The 27,672-nt window shown below is 40.0% G+C and overlaps 1 protein-coding gene across 1 annotated transcript in view; it reads left to right on the top strand.

The window, feature by feature from the left end:
* Positions 1-27,672, top strand: part of Vps41 (VPS41 subunit of HOPS complex) — a 163,892-nt gene that overhangs the window by 46,926 nt on the left and 89,294 nt on the right. Inside the window, exons 5-6 of the mRNA XM_052156691.1 lie at positions 17,482-17,556; positions 26,265-26,327. Of these exons, the coding sequence (XP_052012651.1) occupies positions 17,482-17,556; positions 26,265-26,327 (138 nt within the window). The remainder of the gene's footprint in view (positions 1-17,481; positions 17,557-26,264; positions 26,328-27,672) is intronic.

Here is a 27,672-nt window from a genome sequence, read left to right as displayed (position 1 = left end):
TCTCTAATTTCTCAGGCACGTTCCAGTTCTGATTAGCATTGCTTAAATAAGTAAGAGTGGACTTTTGAAAATGTAAATTAATAGTAGACTATGAATGCTTGGTTATGGAATGAAGGGAATATTTCTGCTACTTTATAAAAATTTAAAATGTAACATACCATCAACAGGTGTATTTGTTATAAAGCAACCAGTCAGCCACAGTGGTCAGGAAGAGTGCTTGTTACAGCAGCACAGGTCTGACCATTTCATCCTCTGAAGGTCTTGGGGGAGGGCAGCTGGCATTGGGGGCAGGGATGGCAGCCAGCTGCCCAAGTACTCGTGAGTGACTCTGGGGCAAGAGGCTGGGTGACCGTAAATGTATGGATTTCCTCAAGAACCCGCTGGGGCTTTTGCATCTTCTCTTCTGTTTATACTGAGCCTGTATTTGGATCTTTTCTGGAATAGTCATAAAATGTCTCTCACTTCAAGATTGTCCCCTGTTAAATAATATTACCCATCTTGGAAAAGAAGGCATTGTTGCTTGAGATGAAGTCTGATGGAACCTGAGGTTTGCAATTTTATTATTAAAGTTGGACCCTTATGGCTTTAAAGTAAATTGGTGAGGAAATAAATGTTGTAGTTTCTGTTGGGTATATTATGAAAGCACCTGTAGTCAGGCATGCTCTCCTGGCTTAGAGACTTTGTCTGCAGGAAGTATCACCAGTAAAAGCAAGCAGTAAGGTGAGCTTTTTCCAACTAGGAAAGTAGGGACATTTGGTTTTCTTATATGGAATGTAAGTGTGAGCTCCTCACTGGCTGTGACTAAGGGGAAGGGAACTTCCCTGGTCACCATGAGGATGTTGGGTGCTCACTAGTGTGCTGTAAGAGCAGGAGAATAAAGGCCTGTCTTCTTTTCCTATTCCTTCCACTCAGTGGCTGCGGGATGCAGCCTTTGTGAAGGGATCAATTATCCATTTGTTAGTCAAAGGAGCCTTACAAATTATACATTAGCAGATTGATTTCTTAGGTTCACTGTGAGGGACAGATAGCTTATGGTGGGATGAGGAGGACTGTCTGGGGACATGGTTGCCACTAAGAACACCATTAAAAGCAGCTTTTGAAATGACCAAGGATTTATTCCTAATTGAAGAATGGGCATAATCCATACCAAGGGTATTCATTTCAAGTATTTTATGTTAGGTAATTGATTGTCCCATGAGGTGTACTTGTTAGTAATTTTGCCTTTTCTTTAAGAACTTGGCACCACATGTAGTGGACTTAGATTTACGTTTGTGCTGGTCCTTGCCCCCTCCTGTTACTTGGACTTCTTCTTTTATTCCATTAAGGAAACATTTTTGTATGTTCTATAGTGTCAGCTTGACATTATTGATTTTTGAACAAACTCACTTATATTGTCCAGAATTCCAAATGTGTCTCCATTAGGAATAAAATTGTAGCTAATGGAAATTTCAAGCAGCTGAGTCCATTTTCCTCTGGCGTGTTTTCCTTTGGTCCCTCTTTTTCTGTGTCTGTTCCAGCATCCTGCCTTTGGAAACATGTACCCAAAATATGTCTTTAGATAATGACTTTTACCTTTCCTCTGCTCTTAACTAAAAGGGATAAAATTTTCCCATTCTGAAGAAATGGAGTCCGCTTCTGGGGCTTTGCCTGAGTTTGTGGGCATTGCCAGCCTTTCATTTACTGTGCAGCTGTGGAAGTGGCACAAGAATGCCAGACCTTTGTTCCTGTGTGAGAAGGATGATGATGGATGCTTTGCCAGGTGCAGCCGTTTACTAACATTTACAGCTCTTGTTCTGCTTGTTGTTTCCTATGTGTTACAGGATTGTTGTGCGAGCGGTGATTGTACTGGTGATCGCCATCATTAACTGTGTGCAGTAGTTCCTTCCCTGGTGATCCTGGTGAAAACTAATGATGATCTACTCTCTGTTGTTTTGATCAGTTTTCTACTTAGCCAGGTTTTAAGGATATTGATCTTTGCATAAGAACATACTAAATACTTTTAGAAAGCTGGCAAAACTTAGTACTACTCTTGTTATGTAGGTGAGCTGCATGTTTGCATGTGTATAGGTGCACACAGACTTGGAGACTTCATTGTTCTTTGGTCTCTTTCCACCTTATTCATTCAGACAGGGTCTCTCAGTTGAACCTATAGCTCATTGATAAGCTTAGTTTGCTAGCTAACTTTCTGGAGAATCATGTCTGCTTTCTCAAGCACTGAGAATTTCAGGTGGGCTGCTATGCCTTCCAAGCATTTATGTGAGTTCTAGGATCTAAACCTTCATCATCATACAATTACTTTATCCACTGTGGCATCTCTCCAGGTCCTTACTCTTCATGATATCTTTAAAAAAGAAAAAGAAAACCCAAATATATCAGTGCTACTATTTGTGAATTTCTGTCTCTAATTATATAAATAATAAACATATTTGAAAATGTGGTAAGTTTTGTAAATACTAATAAATACTTACCTAGAGAGAGGGACAGACATTGAGATTCATGAGCACCTTTCTCCAGACTTCCATGTGCGCTCATCACTAATTTAGTGAGTAGGGAAGGCCATACACTGGTAAATGTTTATTACAGTGTACGATGGTTGGTGTTAGTTACCAACCTGCCAAAATTGAGAATCGTCTGGAAGATAGTTTTGGGGCATGCCTGTGGGATATCTTGATTGTGTTGATTAAACTAAGAAGTCCTGTCTACCATGTATAGTACCATTCCATGCTGGGATCTTGGACTATGAAAGGGGCAGAGTGTTTCTGACTGGGCACAGCATGATCAGCTGCTTGAGTCCTGCTGTTCTGACTTCCCCACCATGAGAGGCTATACCTTGAGTTGTGAGCTGAAATAAACCTGTTATTCCTTGAGCTTTCACTTTTGTCAATGTTTTTTATCCCAGCAATAGGAAAACAAACAAACAAACAAACAAACAACAACAAACCCTAAGACACACAGAAGAGGCCCATGTCAAAAATCAGCCAAAGGGCAAAAGCCACAGCCTGGGGCAGCTGCAGATGCAGAACCTTTCCTGTGTTGTGATTTGCTTTAGATGTGAGCTGACCAGGAGCTACAGTGGAGTACAAGCTGGAGGCTTTAGGATCCCAGCCCAGGTTAGATCTCATTCTTGTTTGGTATGTCAGCGCCGCCATTATCAAGAGAGGCTGCTCCCCTGCTCCATCAGCCCTTAGCAGCCGTGATACACATTGCTTCCCAGAAGCCAGGACAAATGTCAGATATATCTTGAAGGAAGCCAAATACTTTAATGTATGATATGCCAAAGTATTTCTTTTTATCATTTATAATTTACTTAGATTGCTTGCTTCTAGAATTTAATAACTTTTAAATTTAAATAACTTCCATTTCTCATTCTCATGCAAGAGAAAACTTGTCAGACAAAGCAACTTTTCTTGGTTTAACTGGAAATAGATATTTTAAATAATTCTAATTCATATTCTAAAATATCTTTTAGAAAGGCTTTCAAAAGTGGATTGTGATGTTTATGTTTCTCCAACCAACTAACTAGGTACTTTAAAACTCATTGCTGACGCATATGAAATCCCATATGCAAGCGCTCTCATTGTTTTAGTCCTTAGGGGTGAATTTGTTTTTTAGTAAATTTGATAGTTCATAACCTCATAATCTTTTATTGGCAGTATTTCCTTTTTGAGTTGACTGCTTTTGATTTTGGTGAATCAAAATTTCACATTTCTTCAAAAACCATCCTAAAGAAAACAGATACAACAAGCTACAACACTTTTCTGTCTGTATGATGAGGGTAAATGTCAATCTACAGTAGTCTTTTGAATTATTGTGAAAGTTTAGATATCATAGTGAGTCTAGATTCTTACTTGTGGAGTTTAAGATTGTAGTTTTTACTGGCAGAGTTACCAGCTTTTCTCTTCCAATTTTGTTTTAAGTAACCCAAGAACTATCAAATATCTGAATTCTTACTTTAGTTCATATTCAAGCTCACAACTCATATTCAAACCAATGTTGAAACACATGAGCCTGCAGGGGACATTTCACAGTCAAGCTACAGGCGTAAAATAGAGAATATGAACTATGTAGTTCATAGATTAAATGAATACCTTCCTTTTTAAATGAGTTAGTACTTTTCCATTTGATCTTTTCATAGAAACACAGTTCAGGTATCATATAAAGACACTCACTGAGAAGTTAGAGTAGACAGTAACTCCGGGAATTAAAGAGTAAAGAATATGCGTAATGTCATATGAGATGAAGTGGGAAAACATCATTCTAAAACCTAGGGAGAAGTGCGGTAATACCTAGCTCGAGGGCTAGAGGCAGGAGGACTGTGAGATTAAGGCCAGGGTGGACGATATAACGAGGCTTTGTCTGGGCAAGGCAAGAGCGAGAGCTATAGTTCAGCAGTGCAGTGCTTACCCGGTGTATGCAAGGCCCTGCCTGTGTTCAGCAGCAACAGCCCCTCCTGGCAGAGTCTGTCCGGAAGGACTTTGCATCAAGATTATGTGGACAGAAATGCACCATAAAAGCCAGGCTCAAACTAAGTATGACGGCAGCAGAAGCACACAGTCAGCTTAAAGCAGAGAAACAGACTAATAGAAACATGGCATTCTGATTGCATTTAAAAGTTATTTGAAGCCTTAACCGTTAAAACCCCGAAACACCATATTATAGGGAATATAAGATAAGTATAAATTTATTTTAACTTCAAGTAGATACGTACAAAACTATGCTTGTATTGTACACATTTGAAAACATTTTAAATCGCTAATGGTTGGATAAACAGGAAGTATCTATGGATAGCAGTTAAATAATATAAATGTCATGGTCAAATATATATATGTACATACATACACACACACACTGAGGCTTTTCTGAGCTCCTTTTCTCAAAACTATCACAAGCATCTACAGAAGCAGCTTACTAGAGGTCTGTTTACATTGGCTCACAAGCAGAGAGTTCATCCAGGGAAGCATGGCAAAGGGAGATGTCAAGACAGCTTGTTGTGTGGAGCCAGTCAGAAGCAGCGTGGGGGCTTAGAATCCTGATTCTACCTTCATGGCACTTTACCTGTAAGTCTTAGGTCCAGAAGGTTCTTCAGCCTCCTCAAAACAGTGCCAACAGCTGGAGAACCAATGTTGAAACACATGTGCCTGCAGGGGACATTTCACAGTCAAACTACAGGCCTAAGATAGAGAGTTTGAACTATTTATAACTGCGGTATTGAAGGTTACAGAGAAAGTCATGTAACTGCACTGAGGGCACTGTGTAGACAGTGGGATTACACCAGGGTCCACCAGTAGTTGAGTCTTTTGTTATTCTTTGCTTTCCGTGTGTTCAGTTGCATGGCCAACAGTCTGTCTAAGGCAGGGCTTCTCAGCCTTCCTAATGGTAAGACCCTTTAACACGGTCCCTCATGTTGTTGTAACCCCTAACCAGAATATTATTTCTATTGATACATCATAACTATAATTTTGCTACTGTTATGAATTATAAAGTAAATATCTGTGTTTTCCAATGGTCTTAGGTGACTCCTCCCAAAAGTGGTTGTTACCCATTTGTTGAGAATTGTTGGTGTAAACATGAAATTGGGACTTCCAGAAGAACATCAGAAAATGTAAATCGTGTACCATTCTGAGCATGATGACATCTTGTGTCACCTAGAGCAGGAGTTAACCCCTACCATGTGTTGTATGTTATACTACCCACCACTTAGTTGCTCTGTAGCCATTTTGACTGTCATTGAACCACCTATTCCCTGTTATTCTAGGCAGAGTTCAGTACTGTTAGCATTTTCAGGCGTCTTCTAGGCATTTGGAATGTATTCTGCACAGATAAGGGGACCTCTGCATCATATTGCCATCCTCAGATTTGAAGCAGAATAAAATGTGACTTTATTAAAAAAAAGAAAAATAATAATTAAATAGTTGTATATTTTGTTTTAGATTATAGAAATGTTAATTAGAAAATACTTCATTGTATAATTTATGAATGAATAATTATTGAGTAGTGCAGTAATATGTCAGGAAATTAGAGTAAGACCATCAAGACATTTTTTTCTAAGGCATAGAGTAAAAATTAGTAAGAAATTAGTAAGATAGAAACCATTTAAAATCCACAGCAAATTTTTGGGAACATTGTGACTGTTCCTGGTGTATCAGTAACAAAGAAACTATTGCAGTGCAGTCTGGCTTGGTGAGCCTGTGAATTGATATGGCCACGTACTGGGTCAAGAGTTATTCAAAGGCAGCACCGTCATGGAGAAGGCTGCCTCTTCCTGGGTGGCAAGGCACAAATGCTGAGCCCCTTGTTCAGGTGACAGGCTACTCTGCCCATGAAGGAGGGACCTTGGGAATCTGGTAACACCTTGGGCTTCCCCACCCTTAAATGTTCCGTTGGCATCTTCATGTTCTGAGCTTCACTGGGAGAAGCGTTTCAGTGCAGAGGATCAGGCAGAGCAGCATGGGCATTGCTGCTGCAGAGGGGCCGCTACAAAGGGGAAGCGCCTGGTGTGGCTAACCCGAGAAAATGACAGTCAGATGTGCATACTGCAGCATATTACTATGTGCATGTTTTGCAAATAAATATTCGTGTGCTGAAAATGTAATTGAGTGTTATTGTACATTTATCACGTTCAAAGCAGTCATTTTTGAAACTATAGATGATTCAAGTACAACTAGAACATTTGAGTAGTCTGGCAATCATGGTGGAAAACATAAACACAAAGGAAAAAGCAAAGACCAAACCTTTAAATACCCTACCAAAGATGATCACTCCAGTCATTTTAAAACGACTTTTAAATTATAAATGGAAAAATTAATGCTTATCTTTTGAAATGCAACTTTTTACAATATAGAGAATAATGTATGGTAGGTGTATATGATGATGGCATGATGAAAACAGTTACTTTTATTCTATTCTAAAAATTATCCATAAAGAAAAGGTGTGTAAATGGTGTAATAAAACAGTCACAAAGCTCCATGGGAGTTGTATACGGCAGACCCAGGAACAGTCTCCCTTTCCTTACCCTGGCCTGTGCAGGGTTAAAGGGTTGGATCTTTGCTTTCATGATCCTCTTACTTAAGACAATTTTGCCTATTTGTATGTATTTTATAAATGAGGCTGGATTGGGAACATGAGGAGTAAAGAAAAGATGCTTGTGTTCTATCAAGGCTTTTCTTAAGAATAAAGCATAGGACTCTAAAAGGAAAAACCTGAAGCTTTTTCAGAGACATCTGAACACAGTTAAATGGAGGAAGGCTTTCCCTGAGAGGTGCTTCATGTGGAGGCATGTATCATATAAAGACACACTTCCCATGGAGAGACGACATGCTGCATGTGGAGAGATACTTCATATGCCTCATATGGAAAAATGAACTGTGCCTCTGTTCATGGAAGAACATACTTGCTAGTCATATGCAATACTCTTGAAGAGACTGAGGAGTTTTCCTCTGTGCTAAAGCTTTTTTTTTTTTTTTTAAAGAATGAATGTTGATGTTTAGGTGCTTCTCAGCCATTCAGGATTCCTCTGTTGAGAATTCTCAGTTTAGTTCTATACCCCATATTTTTGATTGTGTTGTTTAGTTTTTTGGAGGTTAGCTTCTTTATATATTTTGGGTATTAACCCTTTATCAGATGTGGGGGTTAGTGAAGATTTTTTTTCCCAATCTGTAGGTTGCCAATTTGTCCTGTTGACTATGTCCTTTGCCTTACAGAAGCTTTCCAGTATCATGAAGTCCCATTTATCAATTCTTGAACATAGACCATGAGCCATTGGAGTTCTGTTTAGGAAATTTCCCTCTGTGCCAATGAGTTCAAGGCTCTTTCCCACTTTCTTTTCTATTAGATTTAGTGTATTTGGTTTTATGTTGAGGTCTTTGATCCACTTGGACTTGAGCTTTGTGAGGACTTGAGCTTTGTGCAAGGTGACAAATATGGATCTATTTTCATTTTTCTACATACAGACTACCAGTTGGACCAGCACCATTTATTGAAGGTGCTTTCTTTTTTCCTTTGTGTATTTTGGGTTTCTTTGTCAAAGATCAAGTGTCCGTGTGTGGTTTTATTTCTGTGTCTTCAATTCTATTACACTGATCAACATATCTGTCTTTGTACCGATACCATGCAGTTTTTATCACTATTGCTCTGTAGTACAGCTTGAGGTCAGGGATGGTGATTCCCCAAGAAGTTCTTTTATTGTTGAAGTTCTTATTGATCAGGGAAATGCAAATCAAAATGACTCAAACTCCACCTTACACAAATCAGGATGTTTAAGATCAAAACCTCAGGGGACAGCAAATGTTGGCTAGGATGTAGAGAAAGAAGAACACTCCTTCATTGCTAGTGGATTGCAGAGTGGTACAACCACTCTGGAAATCAATCTGAAGGTTCCTCAGAAAACTGGAAATAGAGCTACCTGAAGACTGAGCTATACCAACCACTCTTGGACATATATACCCAAAAGATGCACCACCATGCCACAGGGGCTCATGTTCCACTATGTTCATAGAGGCCTTATTTCTAATAGCTAGAAGTTCAAAACAACCCAGATGTCCCACAACATAAGAATGGATACAGAAAATGTGGGTCATTTACACAATAGAATACTATTCTGCTATTACAAAGGAGGATATCATGGGTTTTGCAGGCAAATGGAACTAGAAAATATCATCCTGAGTAAGGTAACTCAGACCCCAAAGAACATGCACGGTGTGTACTCACTAATAAGTGAATATTAGTCAAAAAAGTACAGTAATGCCCAGGATGCAATCTATAGAACTTAAGGTTAATAAGCTGAAGGGCCCAAGTGAGACTGCTTCAATCCTACTTGGGAGGGAGAAGAAACCAATCAAGGAGGGTAGAGGGAGGGAAGAAGCTGGGTGGGAGAGGGGCAGGGGAAAGGGGATCATGATCAGGTGTTGGGGAGGGGGGAAGGAGAGAAGACCTGAGGGCCAGCAGAGTGAATGGAAATATGCAACCTTGTGTGGGGAGGAGTAAAGGGGGATCCTCTTGAATGGACCAGAGCCTGGGAGGTGAGAGACTCTCAGGACTCCGGGAGGGACCTTAGATGAAATGCTCTACAGTGAGGAGAGGGAACTTGTAGAATCCACTTCCAATAGAAAGACAGGGCCTCAAGTGGAGGGATGGGGTTGCCATCCCACAGTCAAGAACGCTGACCCAGAATTGTTTTTGTCTAAAAGAACTGCAGGGACCAAAATGGAGAACTGACTGAGGGAAAGGTGGTCCAGTGACCAACCTAACTTGGGATCTATCTCAGTGGGAAACTCCAAGGCCTGACACTATTACTGATGCTATGGTGACTATTACTGATGCTATGGTGTGCTTACAGATGGGAGCCTACCATGGCTATCCATTCAGAGGCCCAACAAGCAGCTGACTGGAGACAGAAGCAGATACTTACATCCAACCAATAGACTGAAGTAGGGGCCCCTGTGATTGAATTAGGGAAAGACTGGAAGAAGTTGAGGAGTAGGGTGACACCATAGGAAGATCAGAAGTCTCAACTAACCTGGACCCCTGAAATCTCTTAGATACTGAGGCACCAACCAGTCAGCATACAGTAGCTGGTCTGAGGCCCCCAGCACATATACAGTAGAGGACTTCCTGGTCTGGCCTCAATGAGAGAAGATATGCCTAACCCTAGAGAGACTTGAGGTCCCAGCGAGTGGGTTGACCTGGTGGGGTGGGGACATGCTCTTGCAGACAGGGGGAGGAGGAATGGGATGAGGAACTGTCAGAGGGTGGACCAGGATGGGGATAATGACTGGACTGTAAAAAAAAAGATTAAAGATATATATTGAAAAAAATGAATGTTGAATTTTGGTAGACACTCTCTACACCTGTTGAGATGGTCCCATAATTTTTCTTTTACTAATATATAAAGTAGTGCTATATCTTCTCTATACTAAATCACACTTGCAGTTTAGGAATACACTTTGCTTTAATGTATATGTTGGCTTTGCTAATTGTTTTTTCTTGGTTGCCCATTTAGGTCCTTGATTTTACTTTTTTCCCATTATGTTCTTGCTAAAGTTTGTTATTGTGGGCTATACAGGGCCAGTAAAGTAAGTTGAGGAGCATTTCCATATTCTGTTCTTTGAAAGAATTTGCACAATTATAGATTTTTATTCTTTGAAGAATCATGAAGTAGTATTGGAGTCAGTGATCTTGCAGCTGGTGACTGAGTTAAGCAGCGTTAAGGGCCAAGGAGAGACAGAAATGGACTGACAGATGCTTGAGGAAAGCTAAGGGCAATTGAAAGTTTCTATGTGGGATGCCTTCCTAAGATGCCAGGACACGTCACATGAAGATTCCCTGGCTAAATCAATGTGAAACTGATAGGACCATGGCTGAATCAGAAAGTTATCTTTGCATATAAGTCATTATTGTTTGGCAAACACATTTCCTTGTTATTTAATAATGGGGCTAACTCAACTGGTACCCTTTTGGAGGAAAAGAAAATGATTTCAGGAGATATTTAAGGTAACAATATAGTTTTTTTTTTTAAAGCAATTGCCATCTTGAAGAAAAATGGGTGACTTGTGTGTGTGTGTGTGTGTGTTATCTGAATGAATATAAATCAAGATGTATCTTTTAAAAAAGAGATTTGTTTTTATTTTATGTATATAGTGATTTGCCCTGAATGTGCCAGCTGGAACTGTCCAGATATGCTGGAACTAGGGTTACAGTTATAAATAAGTGTGGGGACTGAATCCATATCCTCTGAAAGAGTATACATATATCTCTATCTCGATATCTGTATCTCATCTCCATATCTATATCTATATGTATATCTATCCAACTATCTATCTATCTATCTGTCTATCTATCTATCTATCTATCTATCTATCTATCTATCTATCTATCTAATCACTCTTAACCTCTGAGTCATCACTCAATCCCCAAGAAATATCTTAAAAGAGAAAAATGTGAACAAGATTTAAGTAAGCACTTCATAGAGATCCAGTTACTTGTCCAATAGACTAAAGGAGAAGGCTTAATTTTATTTGTAGTCAAAGAAATGAATATTAGAAAGTTTTTTTTTAATTTTATGTTTTTCCTTATTCACTTTATATCCCATTCACTACCCTCCTCCGGGTCATCTCCTCCCACAACCTTTTCCCATACCCCTTCACTTCTCCTTTGAATGGCTTCCTCCCTCCTGAGCCCTCTATCCTGGGACTTCAAGTGTCTGCAAGGCTAGGCACTTCCTCTTCCATTGAGAATAGTGGCAGGCAACAGCTTTTGGGATAACCCCCATTCCAGTTGTTCGGGACCCACATGAAGACCTAGCTGCACGTCTGCTACATAAGTGGAGGGAGGCCTAGTCTGACCTGTGTATGCTTTTGGTTGTTGGTTCAGACTCTAAGAGTCACAAGAGTACAGGTTAGTTCACTCTGTTGGTCTTCTTGTGGAGTTCCTATCCCCTCCAGGGCCCACAATCCTTCCTCCTATTCTTTCATAAGAGTCCCCAAGCTCCATCCAGTGTTGGCTATGGATGTCTGATTCTGTCTGAGTCAGCTGCTAGGTGGAGCCTCTCAGAGGACAGCTTACTCCTGTTTGCAAGCATAACAGAGTATTATTAATAATGGTAAGGATTGGTGCTTGCTTATAGGATGGGTGTCAAGTTGGGCATGTTATTGGTTGGACATTCCTTCAGTCTCTGCTTTGTGTGTTTCTTGTAGACAGGATAAATTTTGAGTTGAAAGTTTTGTGGCTGAGTTGTTGCCTCTATCTCTCCACTGGGGCTCCTGTGTGGTTACAGGAGGTGGCTTCTTCAGGTTCCATATTCCCAGTATAGTGAGTCACAGCTAAGGTCACCCCATTGATTCTTGGGCACCTCCCTTATTCCAGGTCTCTTATGTCATCCTGAAGATGCCCATCACCTCCTCACCCCTATCACTCGCAGATTTCCAATCATTTTCATGGCCATCTAGACATCTTTCCTGTCCTCTCTGACGTTTGATCCTGAACCATCCACTCCCCTTCCCATCCCCATTCCTCCCAGATCCCTCCCTCCATCTGCCTTATGACTATTTTTTCCTCTCTTCTAAGTGAGATTTAAGATTCCTTGCTTGGGCCTTTCTTCTTGTTTAGTTTCTTTGGGTCTGTGGAGTGTAACACGGTACCTGTATTTTATGGCTAATATCCACTTATAAAGTAAGTACATACCATGCATGTCCTTTTGGAACTGGGTTATCTCACTCAGGATATTCTCAAATTTCTTTAATTTGCCTGCAAAATTCATGATATCTTGGTTTTTAATTGCTGACTATTATCCCATCATGTAGATGTACCCATATTTTCTTCATCCATCTTCAGTTGAGGGATATTTAGGTTGTTTCCAGTTTCTGGCTATTATGAATAAAGTTGCTATGAACATAAATGAACAAGTGCCTTGTGGAATTTTGGAGTTTCCTTTGGAAATATTCCCAGGAGTGGTATACATGGGTCTTGAGGTAAAACTATTCCCAGTTTTCTGAGAAACTGCTAAATTGATTTCCAAAATGGTTGTACAAGTTTGCACTCCAACCAGCAGTGGAGGAATGTACCCCTTTCTTCACATCCTCACCAGCATGTGCTATCACTTGTGTTTCTGATCTTAGATATTCTGATGGGTGTAAGGTGGAATCTCAGAGATGTTTTGATTTGCATTTCCCTAATGACTAAGGAATTTGAACATTTCTTTAAGTGCTTCTCGGCCATTCTCTGTAGAGAATTCTCTGTTTAGCTCTGTACCACATTTTAGTTGTATTGTTTGAGTTGTTAGTGTCCAACTTCTTGACTTCTTTGTAAATTTTGCATATTAGCCCTTCATCAGATGTAGGGTTGGTGAAGATCCTTTCCCAATCTGGCTGCTGATTTGTCCTATTGGCAGTGTCTTTTGCCTTAAAGAATCTTTACAGTTTCATGAGGTCCCACTTATTGTGCTTGATCCATTAGAGTTCTGTTCAGCAAATTGTCTCCTGTCACCAATGCATTCAAAGGCATTTCCTTCATTCTTGTCTATAAGAATTGTGTTTTTTTTTTCTGGTATAAAATAAGGTTTATTTGGGGCATGGGAAGGGGATCCTGAGACAGTGTTTGTTCTATTTCTATTTTGTGCAGTAGTTTGAGGAGTATTGGTACTAGCTCTTCTTTGAAAGTCTGGTAGACTTTTGCACTAAAACTATCTGCCCCTGGGCATTTTATTTTATTTTATTTTATTTTATTTTATTTTATTTTATTTTATTTTATTTTATTGGTTGGAAAACTTCTAATCAATGCTAGCTTCTTTTCTTTAGGGGTTTTGGAGTTGTTTAAATAGTTTACACTATTTAACATTGGTAAGTGGTATCTGCCTAGAAAATTGTTCATTTCATTAAGATTTTCCAATTTTGTGAAGTACAGGCTTTTGAATGAAGACCTAATGATACTTTGAAGTTTCTCAGTGTTAGTGGGGTACTGTCTCTCTGTTTCTTGGTTAGTTTGGCTAAGAGTTTGTTGATCTTGTTGATTTTCTCAAAGAACCAGCTCTTGGTTTCCTTGATTCTTTGTATATTTTCTTTGTCTCTAACTCAGTGATTTCAGCCCTGATTTTGATTATTTCCTGTCTTCTATGCCTCTTTGGTATACTTGCTACTTTTTATTCTAGACATTTCATGTGTACTTTTATTTAAATTACTGATGTGAGAGCTTTCTAATTTCTTTATGGAGGCGCTTAGTGCTATGAACTTTCCTCTTAGCACTGCTTTTCCTTGCTTCCCATATATTTTGTTATTTGTGTCTTCATTTTGATTTATTTCTAGAAAGTATTTAAGTTCTTTCTTTATTTCTTCCCTGTTCAGAGATCATTGAATAGAGTGCTGGTCAGTTTCCATTAGTGTGTAGGCTGTCTAGTATTTCTGTTGGTGTTGAAGTCCAGCTTTAATCCATGGTGGACTGATAGGATACAATGTGCTATTTCAATTTTCTTATATCTGTTGAGGCTTGCTCTGTGACCTAGTATATGGTCAGTTTTGGAAGAGTATCCATGATGTGCTGAGAGGAAAGTTTTAAGATGTCTGTTGCTCTGGGGACCCTTGAGGACATTGGTACAGGGGGAAAAGTTTCTGAACAGAATACCAATAGCATATGCTCTAAGATCAAGAATTGACAAATGGAAAAAAAAAAAGAATTGACAAATGGGACCTCATAAAATTACAGTTTCTGTAAGGCAAAGGACACCATCAAAAGGACAAACCGGCAACCAACAAATTGGGAAAAGATCTTCACCAACCCTACATCAGATAGAGGAGTAATATCCAATATATACAAAGAACCCAAGAAGTTAGATCCCAGAAAACCAAATAACCCTATTAAAAAATGGGGTACAGAGCTAAACAAAGAATTTTCACCTGAAGAACTTCGAATGGCTGAGAAGCATCTTAAAAAATGCTCAACTTCATTAGTCATTAGGGAAATACAAATCAAAACAACCCTGAGAATTCACTTTACATCAGTCAGAATGGCTAAGATTAAAAATTCAGGAGACAGCAGGTATTGGTGAGGATGTGGAGAAAGAGGAACACTCCTCCACTGCTGGTGGGGTTGCAAATTGGTACAACCACTCTGGAAATCAGTCTGGCGGTTCCTTAGGAAACTGGGCACATCACTTCCAGAGGGTCCTGCTATACCACTCCTGGGCATATACCCAGAGGATTCCCCAGCATGTAATAAGGACACATGCTCCACTATGTTCATACCAGCCCTATTTATAATAGCCAGAAGCTGGAAAGAACCCAGGTATCCCTCAATGGAAGAATGGATGCAAAAAATGTGGTATATAGACACAATGGAGTAGTATTCAGCCATTAGAAACAATGAATTCGTGAAATTCTTAGACAAATGGATGGAGCTGGAGAACATCACACTAAGTGAGGTAATCCAGTCTCAAAAGATCAATCATGGTATGCACTCACTAATAAGTGGATATTATCCTAGAAAATTGGAATACCCAAAACATAATCCACACATCAAATGAGGTACAAGAAGAACGGGAGGAGTGGCCCCTGGTTCTGGAAAGACTCAGTGTAGCAGTATAAGACAAAACCAGAACAGGGAAGTGGGAAGGGGTGGGTGGAAGAACAAGGGGAGGGAAGGGGGCTTATGTGACTTTTGGGCAGTGGGGGGCCAGAAAAGGGGAAATCATTTGAAATGTAAATAAATATTGAATAAAAAAATATCAAAAAAAGATGTCTGTTGCTAATAGATTTGAGAGGCGCATTGTCATACATTGTAGATACAATTTTTTTCCTTGTAGTATTTTTAATGGATTGATGCAGTTTCTGTAAGGTATGTCCCAGTAAATTTGGTTGATCTGCTCCTGAGATACTACTGTTGGGTGGCTCAGCTACTTAGTAGGGCTTGGATCACACATAGAAACTGAAGCTGCATTTTTCCTTATATGTGAGATGGAGTCTTCTCTTCTTAGCTCACTTTCTTCAAGGACTGGGTATCAGATAAAGCATATGCCCCATTTGGCGGACAATAAGTGTGATTCAGAGACAGTTTGGACAGGCCATGGCCCTTTTAGTAACAAGAATCCAGGGATAGACTACCCAAAACTTGGCATGGAGTACGATGAAGATCTAGTTTTAATATGTAACTTTCATAAAGGCCTCATAATGGAATCTTGGTACTCATTGGTTATACACAGCACTTGGATTTAGTTTTTTAGGTATAGAATACACTGTCCCCTGGAATTTTCTGCAGTGGAAAGATAATGCGATCTCTGTGTCTTTCAATACAGTCATGTATGGTATCAAAGCCTTGATATGTGTTATTATGTTTGAGGGAACAAATTTTATTTTACTTAGTTTTCAGTGATATAATCTTGATGCTTTCATTGTAAACCTAGCCTTTCTAATGGCTGAACCATTACTCTGGCCTACTAATATAATTTTTATAGTCATTTGTTTGCAGTGCTTCATTCATCAGAAGAAGAAGAGTTGTAGGTCACCCACCCATGGAGATATATTTTAAGCCAATCATCACAGATGGTAGTTAATGTACAGTGAGGGGTCTGTGTAGCTTATACTTGCCAAGATTAAAGTTGATATAAAATGTGTGATGATAGATCAGAACAGAAGATGACCAACTTGAGGAGTTACTTATCCCCAGAAGTATGCCGGGCTGACATTCAGAATTTGGCTCAGCCTGGTAGCCATGCTCTGCTCTGTGCTTTCCCAGGGCATTCTTCCTCTGTCTTTCCATTTTCCTTGCTAGGTCTGCAGTACTTACCCTCTTCAACCCTTCTTCACACTCACATGCTGCTGTAAGTCTGCTCTTATTCTCTTGTGATGTGGGTCACCTGTCCTCAGTGACCTTTTCCTTGACTAATATGCCAGGAACTGTTAGAGCTAGATGATTTTTCTTGGACTGCCTATCAGAATGTTATATGGTGATGTAGAGATCCAAATGTAAAGGGTTTCTATAGCCAGAATACTTAGGAACTTGTCCCCCAAATCAGTCCGTATGCCACCTTTGTACAATGTGCAGGCCTTGTTGTGTCCTGACCTTTCCTTAATGACTGTGAGACACTTTGCTGGTGAAGACTCAGCATTCGGTTTTGTGAATTTCCCTTCATCATCAATGAGGCTAATGGGGTGATTTTAAACTGTCCGTGTGTGCTTTTGTCGTTAACTGCTACGGGGTCTTTACTGTTTGTGGTTCTCTGCTATGGAGCTTTGTAGGAGGTACATGGAAACTGTAGTCACTTAGGGGTCAAAGGAAAAGCCATTTTGTGGTGCTGACAGTGGTCCCTGAGTTTTGACTTTATCAGAACACCCCTGTATGAATATTTGAATAAATAAACAACTGGCTAAGTAGAAATTTGAAATGCACTTATTATATATCATCTCAATATATCAAAAGTGAGATATTCTTAAATTTGAAATTATTTAAAATTAGATATTACAAAATTAATTAATGTGATATAGACTATACTTAATGAAATATTAATCATTAACTATAAATGGAATATTGATCTGGTTATTTATTAGGAGATAAACAGATTGGTGAAACAAACTGAAACAAGCAAAAATGAGTTTACATGCTAACTTCCAGTTTTGCTTTGTTGTTTTTGTTGTTGTTGTTTTGTTGTTCTTTTAATAGATGTTAGCTGGGAGAGAAAAATTAAGGGAAGAAAAATTTAGGGTATAAAGTAAGTAAACCAGATGAAAAGAATAGAAGATTCTGAGAAGTAACATTTTTCCTATGCTGCGATTGTAAAATATGTGGTGGACATGGTGACTTTCTGAGTTCATGCTGAATGTAGAAACATAGCTCTGTTTGGTTTATGTTTCGAAATGTTAACATTTTCATTTCAGAAAAAGTATACTGTAATTCATGAAGCTGTTAATTCATGTCACGTCAGTTTTACAAAGAGCAAAGACATCTGATCATTAATACGTTTTCCTAAAGTGGTCCATGACATTTTTTGTTTGTTTTTAATAGAGTCCTGTGAAGATAAACCAAATTAGCTTGGATGAAAGCGGAGAACACATGGGAGTGTGTTCAGAGGATGGCAAGGTATGTGGGAAGCGGCCATGTGTCAGGTTGCCTGGGCAGTGGGTGCTAGGTCTGACCCACCCAAGTGATTGGATGGTCTCTGCTTACTTTACACGTGTGCAGAGAGCCTCGATTATTCTTTTTCAGTATTGGACTTGCTTTGGATTGCTCATAATTAAAATAAAATATATTTTGCCCAAATGTGCCTTAGGAAAAGTAATTACAAGAATGTCAATAATCTAACTAGTATTAAGCTGATTAACAGCTGTGGCAGAGTGACATGTTCCCCTTAATCATTACTGCTCTGCCACTTTGACTTCAGTGACTAGTCTGCAGTTCCTTCAAGACAGTAGTTTAATGCTTTTCTGCCATAAATCCACAAAATTGGATTTTGTGGGCATGATTTCTGTGGGCTGGTGGTTTTCATTTTAACACACAAGTTATGAATGTTACTCTTGAATTATAGAATCTTTTGATAAGCAATCATAGTTTATCAGAAGAATAAAGTGTCGTACATTGGCCACATTAAATAAATGTAAAATCAATATATGTACAGTTTTCTAAAAACCTGGCACCTACTTCCTGAACTGAAGACATATATCATTTGTGCAGTGTACAGCTAACAACTATCAGTGCTTCTTGCTGATGGTATGCTGTGACATTTAGTGGCTGTAATGATTGATTTTCTACTTGCAAGAATATCTTCTTTGTTTTTAAGTCAATGGAAGTCTTTTCTAATGTTGGCATGTAGTGATAAAATCCTGATGCAGAGCATTCAAGCCACTTCTTCTAAAAGAAGAGGATGCATTAAAAATCATTATACAAGTTTATGCATTTCTTAGTGAATAGAGATGAATTTTATACAGTTTAAGTTTTCTGAATTCAGTGGGATATTAAAGTGAGTAAATTAAAAACAATATACTCAGTGCAAAAGAGGTTATACCCATTTTTGTCTCTCAACAGTTAGATAGACGCTGTTAATCTGTTAACAAAAGCAACCCAAGAGCTTCAACTCACCCCAAAGGTCTTTGGAAATACAATTAGGATGCTACTACTTTACCTTGTGAAATTCTGAGATGAACATTTTGTGTGTGTGTGTGTGTGTGTGTGTGTGTGTGTGTGTGTGTCTGTGTCTGTGTCTGTGTGTGTGTAGGGGATCATTGGTTTTTGTGGAAGTTGAAAAGAATCATCTAAGGTACTCAAGCATCTTTGTGCATATATTTGTAAAGAAAGTTAGTCTAAGTTTTCTTCACTCAAAGGCCAATCATTATTTTTGCACTTATTGCAGATAGCATTTTCCTTAAACTAACTGCGAAAGTAAGAGTATTCATTGTTTTAATTGGAAACATTGGTTAGGGATTTAGCACTTTGACTGCTCAAGAATTATTAGTGATGTGTCCAAGTTGAATCTTTTAATTAATCCATCTGCTACGCAGTGTGGTGGCCTGAGAGAACCCATTGTCCTTCAGCAAGCACTGTGCTTTCCTGGTTTAGAAAAATGTATTTCTGTCTTGTTTTTGTCGTTCTATGATGTATTTTAAAGTGGTTTTCATACCTTTTATTAGCATTAATAGAACTGTATAGAAATCTCCCAGTACCTGTATTTATGTATGTCAGCCCTGACCAGAAACCAGTGTTGTGAAAATTGAGAGGCTGTATAAAATGCTGTATAAAGTGATTAGTTATCATAAAAACAGAGTCCTGCTTCAAGGTCAACTCTGTCTTTGAGTGGCTATTACGGTTTTTGTTTTCATTGGCTGATTAAGACTCATATTCAGTTATATTTATTTCATTGCTAATCTTTGATACTTGCGTTGGGTTTTAATGTCATCATTCTGATAGTTGAGGGTTGCTCATGTATTCAGTCTGGGCTCAGATCTTTCTCATGCCTTCCCAGTACTCAGCTTGTGAGCAGGAGCAGGAGATGGAGAAAGCATTTTTGTTGGTAGCTGCATTTTGTTGGCATGAGTTTGTAGACAACTTTCAGAATAGGGTTTATTTTTCTCATCTTTGGATGCCTTCATACAGGGTATACAAAACAAATTCTGAGTTGATAGGTTTTCTCTCAGATTTTAGAGATAATGCCCTCTTTATTTTGACGCTTTGTAGCATACCTGCTGTCAGCCTTCTTTTGCTTTTTAAGAAACTTTTAGAAATAACTATTGTCCTTCATAACTTTGAGTCTAGTAATAACAAAACTAAAAGTAATAAAGATGACCTTTGTAATTTGGTTGTTGTGTAACATCTAGTTCTTATCTTTTGTCATTAATTTCATCTGGAACATACTAACTCCTCTTGATCCATATATTAAAGTATTGCTTTCATTTCAGGAAAGTTTACCTCAGTTATAATTTTGATTATTACTTCAGTTCTATTTGTTTTTATTTCTTCCAAGAAATTCAATAATATGAGGCTGGAGGCAGTGTTGGCTTAGAGGCAGAGTTTAGCTGTGTTGCAGATGCCTGGGCCATAGCCCACTTGCTGCCTTAATGGTGGTATGTTTCCTGGTCTCCCTGATGTCGTCTTCATCTCAGATGGATCGAGTGCACAAAGGGAAGCCCTCATAGGAAACTCGTGAATCCTGGCTCTGATGTATATTAATTATCTTTATTTCCACATATATATATATTCTTTCCTTTCTAGTCTATTGCAGTGTGAACTCTTCTCTGCTTCCATTCTACCTAAACTTTCATTTAGGTAGCAAGATAAATAGATGTTCACTATTTTAAAAATGCATAGCTTCTAAGAAAAATTGGATGTATCAACTCACTCCTGGCATACTTGTTTTACCATCACGTTGGTCTTGTGTTTCCATTTCTCTGAGGAGGGCAAGCAACTTCTTTTCTTGTTTAATTGGCTTTTCTTCCAACATTACTTTTTTCCTTTGGATGTGGATGTGTTTGCCATTTCGCATTTTTAGTTTTTCTTTGGTTATCGGGCAGTATAGTCTAGGGATTCAGTTTTGAGTTATACTGCTGCATTTTTATGTGTTGTTACGAAAGCTTGTTTTCTCCTGTCTGAGCCTCAGTTTGTCTCCTCTGTAAATTGGGATAATCATACCTGTTCCTGACTACTATGAGGACTCAGTGAATTCGTTTCAGCCACTTGGGATAGCCCCCAGTAGAGAACACCCAAGTGGTAGCTGTCAACTGTCCTTTTAATGACAGTCACCTTCACTCTCAACATCACCCAGCTGTAGCTTCAGAGACGGGTTTCCAATTTATCCTAGCTAGAACAGTGTTAGCACATAGATCCAGTGCCTGACAGACCCTTGAAGAGCCTGACTTGTTATTTTTGAAGTTTTAGTAATTACTTTCAGTTTCTGTGATAAACTATGACCAAAACTAACTTGGAGAGGAAAACATTTATTTGGCTATGTCCGAGTCCGTCAGTGAGGGAACTCAGATCAGGAACCTTGAGGTAAGAACCGAAGGAGGGACCACGGAGAACACTGCTTAGGGGCTTGCTTCCCAGCTTGTTCCTCCTGCTTTTCTCAGCTTCTTTTCTTGTACAACCCAGGTCAACCTGCCCAAGGTTAACATTGTCTACAGTGTGCTATAGAGCATCTCATATCAATAATCAGTCCCCCCAAATTCCCCACAGACATCCCCAGAGGCCACTGGTAGAGGCAGCTCCTCACCTGAGGTTTTATCTTTCTAGGTGACTCCTGTTTGTGTCAAGTTGACTATATCTAGCCAGCATGGAGGTATTATAGAATCACTTTCTTATATCCAAAAGAAAGGCCCTCAGATGAACTAGATGTTTGAGTTGAGGAATTTGGTGAAGGGCTTTGATAGAGAGAAGTGAAGGTTCTCTTCCTACCACTTTTAGTCTCATATGTTCTGCACTGATGAACAGGACGGACAGCAGTAATCACTCCTTTTCCTCCTCAAGACAGATGAAGTGCCAGCTGTGCCCTTGGCCTACCTCCTGACCTGCTTCTGTCTAGACACTGGTAGGGTGGTGCAGTGCTTTGGCTGCCTTAGTCATCGTTCCTGGCTGTGTGGTGGGATACTGCCTGTGTTACAGTTGGCAAAATGGTAGAATTCCATGCTAAAGTTAATCACACGCCTTCCCATCTCATTCATAAGGGTGGGTAAGGCATGTCCGTTTCTCTATGGAACTCATGTTGCTCTCTGGGTGTTTAGTGCATGGAAACTCTTGCCAGACTTTTCAGGAGAATAACTGTAAGCCACTTGTTGGAAATTATTCATTCATCCATTCATAGCCACATTAATTTTTCTCTGTGTGTCTTGCTATTTGTTTCTCTGCCTCCTTCTCTCAGGCTCTTTCTCCCTCTCTCATCCTATCCCCCCCACCCCCCAACACACACACTGGAAGTTTTGTGGCAGATTGTTAGAACTGCTATGGCAAATATCATTTTCAAAGAAAACTTTCTATGGTGACCTTTAATTTTATGATCTTTATCTCAACCTTGATCTTTCCAGAAGTCAATACTCTAGGCTATCATTGACTGAATTCCCTTTATAGATTAATATAATCTTCAGTGGCTAGTAACCAAATAAATAAAGAATATGGAGAAGGGAAGTGGAACTGCTGTGTTAACGTCAGTAGTGTAACTTGTGAATGTGTAGCTTAGGACATGACATCACTGAGGTGAAGCTGGTCTATAGTTTTACAGAAGATTGTAGGACTGTCACTGACACTGTTGAGTTGTCACTTATGAAGGTATGGGATTGTCCCTGTCTTTCTGTGTGTCAGTTAAGCTTACTGTTAGTAATAATACTCCTGGGGTGGTGGTGTTGTCATCTTGTTTTTAAGAAAACGTTTCATTTGTAGCTTAGGCTGGCCTGGAACTTGAGATTCTCCTGCCTCAGCCTTCCAACTACTAGTGTTCAGGTGTGTGGCCAGCTTTACCTGAGGTCCCAGCTTGTTTCTCCTTCAGTCCTTTCTCTTTCAGTGTTTTTTAACTGTAAGAAGGCACTCTAAGTCTGAGGCTTGTCAGGGACAGCCCTGAGGGGCAGCGTCTGTTTCCTAGGAGCTTGTTTGGCTTTGTCCCCTGGTATTGGTCACATCTCGGCTTTAGTCAGTAAGTAGGCTTCTGTGAGGATACAGCGCTGGTCTTCAGGAGATCACTCATGGCTCACACAACTTCTAAGTGCTACTTATCTCTATTAGGATCAATACTCTGTTCCTTTGTTTCCCCTCCCATGAAAGCGCTCTTAAGTCAGACTCCTTGCCCTTCACAGTTTGACAGCCAACTGTCCAATGTTGTTGTCCTATTTTGTTCTTCTTGGCATTCGTGTGAAAACATACTTTCCTTATTTGCAGATCTTACATTGTCTGGCCTGATGTCATCCTACAGGAGCTTTGGTATACTTGGATTTTGGTCACATCTCTTGATGTTAATGTCCATAGGCAGGTCTTTAGGTTATCAGCAGAATTGTCTCTTGAAAAAGCACATTGGTGTGGACTCTAGCATCCCTAGCAGCAGTATAGAGCAAGATCTTCAGCCCACATTGGCTTTTATCAGTTGTGATCATTACAGATGTCACTTCAACCCACCAGAAAGATGTAGTTTGTCTAAGGTAACCCCACCATTAATCCCCAGGGATCTAACTACTTATCATCAGAGGTGAGGCCTGTTGTGGGGTTAGAGTTGTTAATGGGTTGTAGTAGTATCTGATCCCAGACTGTGTTGTAAAGATGTTGTGCTAGGAAGGAAATAGATGGAGCTGTGAGCTTTCCTCATGTTAGTTGAGCAGGCATTAGCACAGAGCACATCACTAAGGCCCAAGCTGATGTCCTGTTATCGTTCAGAGTGATCTAGGGCCTACCTTACCATGTGGAGGTCACCATCAAGATTCCCGTGGTACAGTAAAGGCCTGAATGCAGTGCTTGACTGTTCTGCTTCAGAAACATTAGTTTCAGAAATTTATAGACAGGAAGTACCTTTATACCATCCCAGCAGTGAGAGCCATGGTGGCAGTGGTGCAGATTTGCCATGCCTGGGATCCATTTGGAAAGAATTCCGTGTCTCATTATGTCCTGCTGATCTTGGACTCAAATAGTTCTCAGACAGTTAGCAGAAAGAAAAGCAAAGATTGTGTATTTGAGCCAAGATCTGTGTATGTAGCCCCAGGTGGCCTCAAATGAACAATTCTCTATTTCATCTTCCTGTTCGCTGGATTATAGGTATAGGCATATACGTCCACCATACCTGCCTGAAAGGTTTTAGTTTTCTAATGTGTGAATTTGTCTATTGAGAGAATTCTCTGATTGAAACTTGGTTGAATGCATCATTCAATCATAACTAATGAACATTAAAGCAAGAAAAACATTGAGTTTGCATAATCTTTATGAATACCAAAAATGAGTTTGTTATTTAAAATATCATACAGAAGTCTCATTAGACTGCATTGATTTAACAAAATACTATTAGACTGGGCAGTTTTTAACAACAAAACATATTTCTGACAACTCTGAGCATACGAGGATCCTGGGTTCGGTGTTTGGTGAGGAATATCCCTACCTGCTCGCAGAGAACACTGCCAGAGTCTTCACTGGTTTGAAGGATGCATTTGTCTCCTTAGTGTCTGAAAGCAGGCAGACAAATGTGCTTACTTAGCTTCTTTTATCCCCTTTATAATGGTACTGTTATACCATTCTTGAGGGAACATCCTGCAGGCCTTCCCCCCATAATACCATTACTTTGGGCATTGGATTTCAACAGGAAAATCTGAGGGAATCAGACATTCAGATCTAGGGCATATGCAAATGGCCTCATGGTAAATTTCCACATAAGTGAAGAAGTTCTATTAGAGACCAGAAAGAGAGCAAACCCATCCCAAGTGCTACGGTAGCCTCTAAGGGTCCTAACACAATCATTAGTACTGTTTCTGTGATAACTTCTGCACCTCTTGTGATCTTCTGGTAAGAGTATTAATTAATTATAGCCAATCTGTTGGGGCTAGAGAGTTAGCTTAGTGGTTAAGAGTTGTTGCTGCTACAGAGGATTGGGTTCAATGCCTAGTACCCGCACTTCTGGCTCCCAACCATCTGTAACTCCAGCTCCCAGCAGATCTGATATCCTCTCTTCTGGCTTTTTCCGACATCAGACAACCAAGTGGTGTATGTATGTGTGTTCAGCCAAAATACTCATAAACATTTAAAAAAAATCTTAATAAATGAAACAAATCTATTAAATGTTTTTGACCATTAAATATGAACATAAGTATAACCTGTGAGGTAACATTCCCACCCTTTATTATATGGGCCTCACAACATGTGTGTAAGTTAACCAGGAGATTAGGGAAGGATGCCTGCAGAAGCACTGTTCATCCAGGTTCTGACCTGCTGCCAGAGCGACTGGCCATCAGTGGAAGGAGAGCGTGACGTGTGGCACAGTCACACAACTGGCCGTCAGTGGAAGGAGAACATGACATGTGGCACAGTCACACAACTGGCCATCAGTGGAAGGAGAGTGTGACCTGTGGCACCGCTACAGCATGCAGAAAGCTCACGGGCACTGCTGAGAAGGGCAGCAGTGACCTCGCATGCTCCTCCATTTGTGTGAGACTTAAATGGCAGGCAGTGTGGGTTGTGCACAGTGATGGGCAGTGGTGGGATTTGAGGTGTCACTCACTGAGAAGTATGGTAGAGGCGCTCCTTGGACTTTGTTTCTTTTAGTTTTCCTTCTTTCCTTCCTTCTTTGCTCCCTCTCTCTCCTTCCAGCCTGTCTGTCTGCCTGTCTATCTATCTGTCTCTCCCCCCCTCTTCTCCCTCCCCTACTCCTTCTTTTCTTGCTTTCTCTCTCTTTCTTGGCTTTTTCCTAGGCTGGTCTCAGTCCTGGTCCTGCAGCCTCAGCCTCTGAGTATGAGAATTGCACTGACAGCTGCTTAAATTCTCGTTCTTTACCTGGGTGAGAGTTGAAGAGCCAGGTTTATGTCACAAATTGTGTCAAGCTAAGAATATCCTTTGTATCCTTTTATGTTCTACACATTAGACCTAATTATGTTCTTGTTGTGTTTCTGCTGTGACTGATTGAAAAGCTGGGGACATATAACTACATGAAATGGCTTAAGATAGCTTGAAAGTCAACACTGATGAGGGGCAACTATAACCTTCCATTCACACACAGAATAGATTCAGCATGAGAGTGGAATGGATCTCACTTAGATAATTCTCTTGGCACATCGATCAGTCTATGTACAAATGTGTGTACATGTGTGTGATGATGTTTGTATATGTGCATGCGTGTATGTGTGTGTGCATGTGTGTGTGGCTGTACAGCATATTTGTCTGACTCCAGTAGTTCCTTTCTGCCTATGGGAGGAAAATAGTTCTATTAGGCTGTGAGATGTTCATAAAAGCATGTTAGCAACTTGCCCATATCTGTTTTATTTCTGAAAGTTGGTAACTGTTTAATAAATCTGCAGTAGTAAAGGGAACTCTATTCGTGTGATGCTTATAAAGCTTTTTTATTTTTGTTTTAAATATTAAATATAATTCCATTATTTCTCACTTTCCTCCCTCCATCTTATTCATATACCCTGCCTATGTGCCTAATTCTTTAAGGTGCTTGTCAAAGCTTCATTGACACAAAGGGCTCTACTGTGATGGGACAGCACTGGGTACTTCACGGGGGTCCCAGGAACTTAGAGTCATTGGAATGTCTCACATTTCTTTTGCTTTCTCTCGTTTTCTTTGCTAACTCAGCCCCCTGTGTCATGGTCAAGATAAGCTGATGTGTTCTGTTTACTTCTCAGCTGCAGGTCTTTGGACTGTATTCTGGAGAGGAATTCCACGAGACCTTCGACTGCCCCATTAAAGTAAGTATTTAGCACGCTTTCCCTCATGAAAGCATTTCCTCCCCTAGATGAGGATGACCGCAGTAACAGAGACATTTTGTATCCTGTTACAAAAATGTCTGTTCAGGCCATGGTGTGCCAGTGCCACTTGAATGTCGAGACTGAGACCAGATGCAGAGATTGTGACTTTGGGCTTGCTCTGTGTTTTGAGAGCTTTTATTTGAGTGGTTTAAGTCAGCCTTTCTTTCTTTCTTTCTTTCTTTCTTTCTTTCTTTCTTTCTTTCTTTCTTTCTTTCTTTCTTTCTTTCTTTCCTTCTTTCTTTCTCTCTCTCTCTCTCTCTCTCTCTCTCTCTCTCTCTCTCTCTCTCTCACACACACACACACACACACACACACACACTTCCCCTTCTGACTAAGATGGCAGGGTCAAAAGCAATCATATTAAGTTCTGAGGTAAAAGAAATCCTGCTTAGCTGATATTTGTTGGTGGTGTGCTATGTTTTGGAATGGTAGCTTTATAGATTGAGTAATGTCTGACTGAGCTTTGATACAGAGGCAGGTAGAGATGGCAGCTGGCTTTTCCATGTGGAAAAGCATGGGAGAAATGGAGAAACCAGAAAGTTCCAACTGTGTCCAGTAAGTGGCAGAAAGTCTTGCTTAGATGTGCATGGAAGACTAAAGAGGCAAAAGACGGCCCACTGGAATAGGCCGGATCTTCAGCTATAGCTTCTTCCATCTCAGAGGTCAGTGCCTAAGAACAAGAATGGCTTAGTCGGAGCCTGGCTCTAGCAGGGCTTATATGGTGACTGTGCAGTAGGGATGGCGGGTCTGATGGATAGGACAGAGATCAGCTGGAGATATCTATCATGCTAGAGTACTGCTGTACTCTCAAAGGAGGTGATTTTCTTTACGTGTTTATTCAAATATTGATTGAACAGTAGTAAAGGATAGATAAGATCTGACACATGTTTTCGAAAGCTGACTTTGCCAGAGAAGAAGGGGATTTAAACAGGAGAGTCGCTGGGAAAGAGACAATTTAGAAGGCTGATGTAGTGTGCTGAACAAAGCACCAAGAGCTTAGTAAAGGAAGCAAGCTTGAGTGTTCAGGATGGGAAAATGGAGTGAGACCGGTTTCAAGAAGTAGACATTGTAGCTGTGGAGACAGTGGGCTGAATGTCCTTAAAGGCGAACGTGCAGGGAGTAAATCCCGTGTTCTGCTGGAGGAAATCTCCCCGGTTGGATTAGGTAATAATTTGAGTGAAGGCATTGGGACGTTGGGCAGAAATTTTGAGAGCTGGGCTGCATCTGGTGGTCTTACAGCAAGTTTAGGAATAACTTGTGTGGTGGAGATTGTCTTTAAAACACG

The sequence above is a fragment of the Apodemus sylvaticus genome, chromosome 14 (assembly GCF_947179515.1).
Source record: "Apodemus sylvaticus chromosome 14, mApoSyl1.1, whole genome shotgun sequence".
NCBI classification, from domain to species: Eukaryota; Metazoa; Chordata; class Mammalia; order Rodentia; family Muridae; genus Apodemus; species Apodemus sylvaticus.
This window is presented reverse-complemented; position numbering and strand designations above follow the sequence as displayed.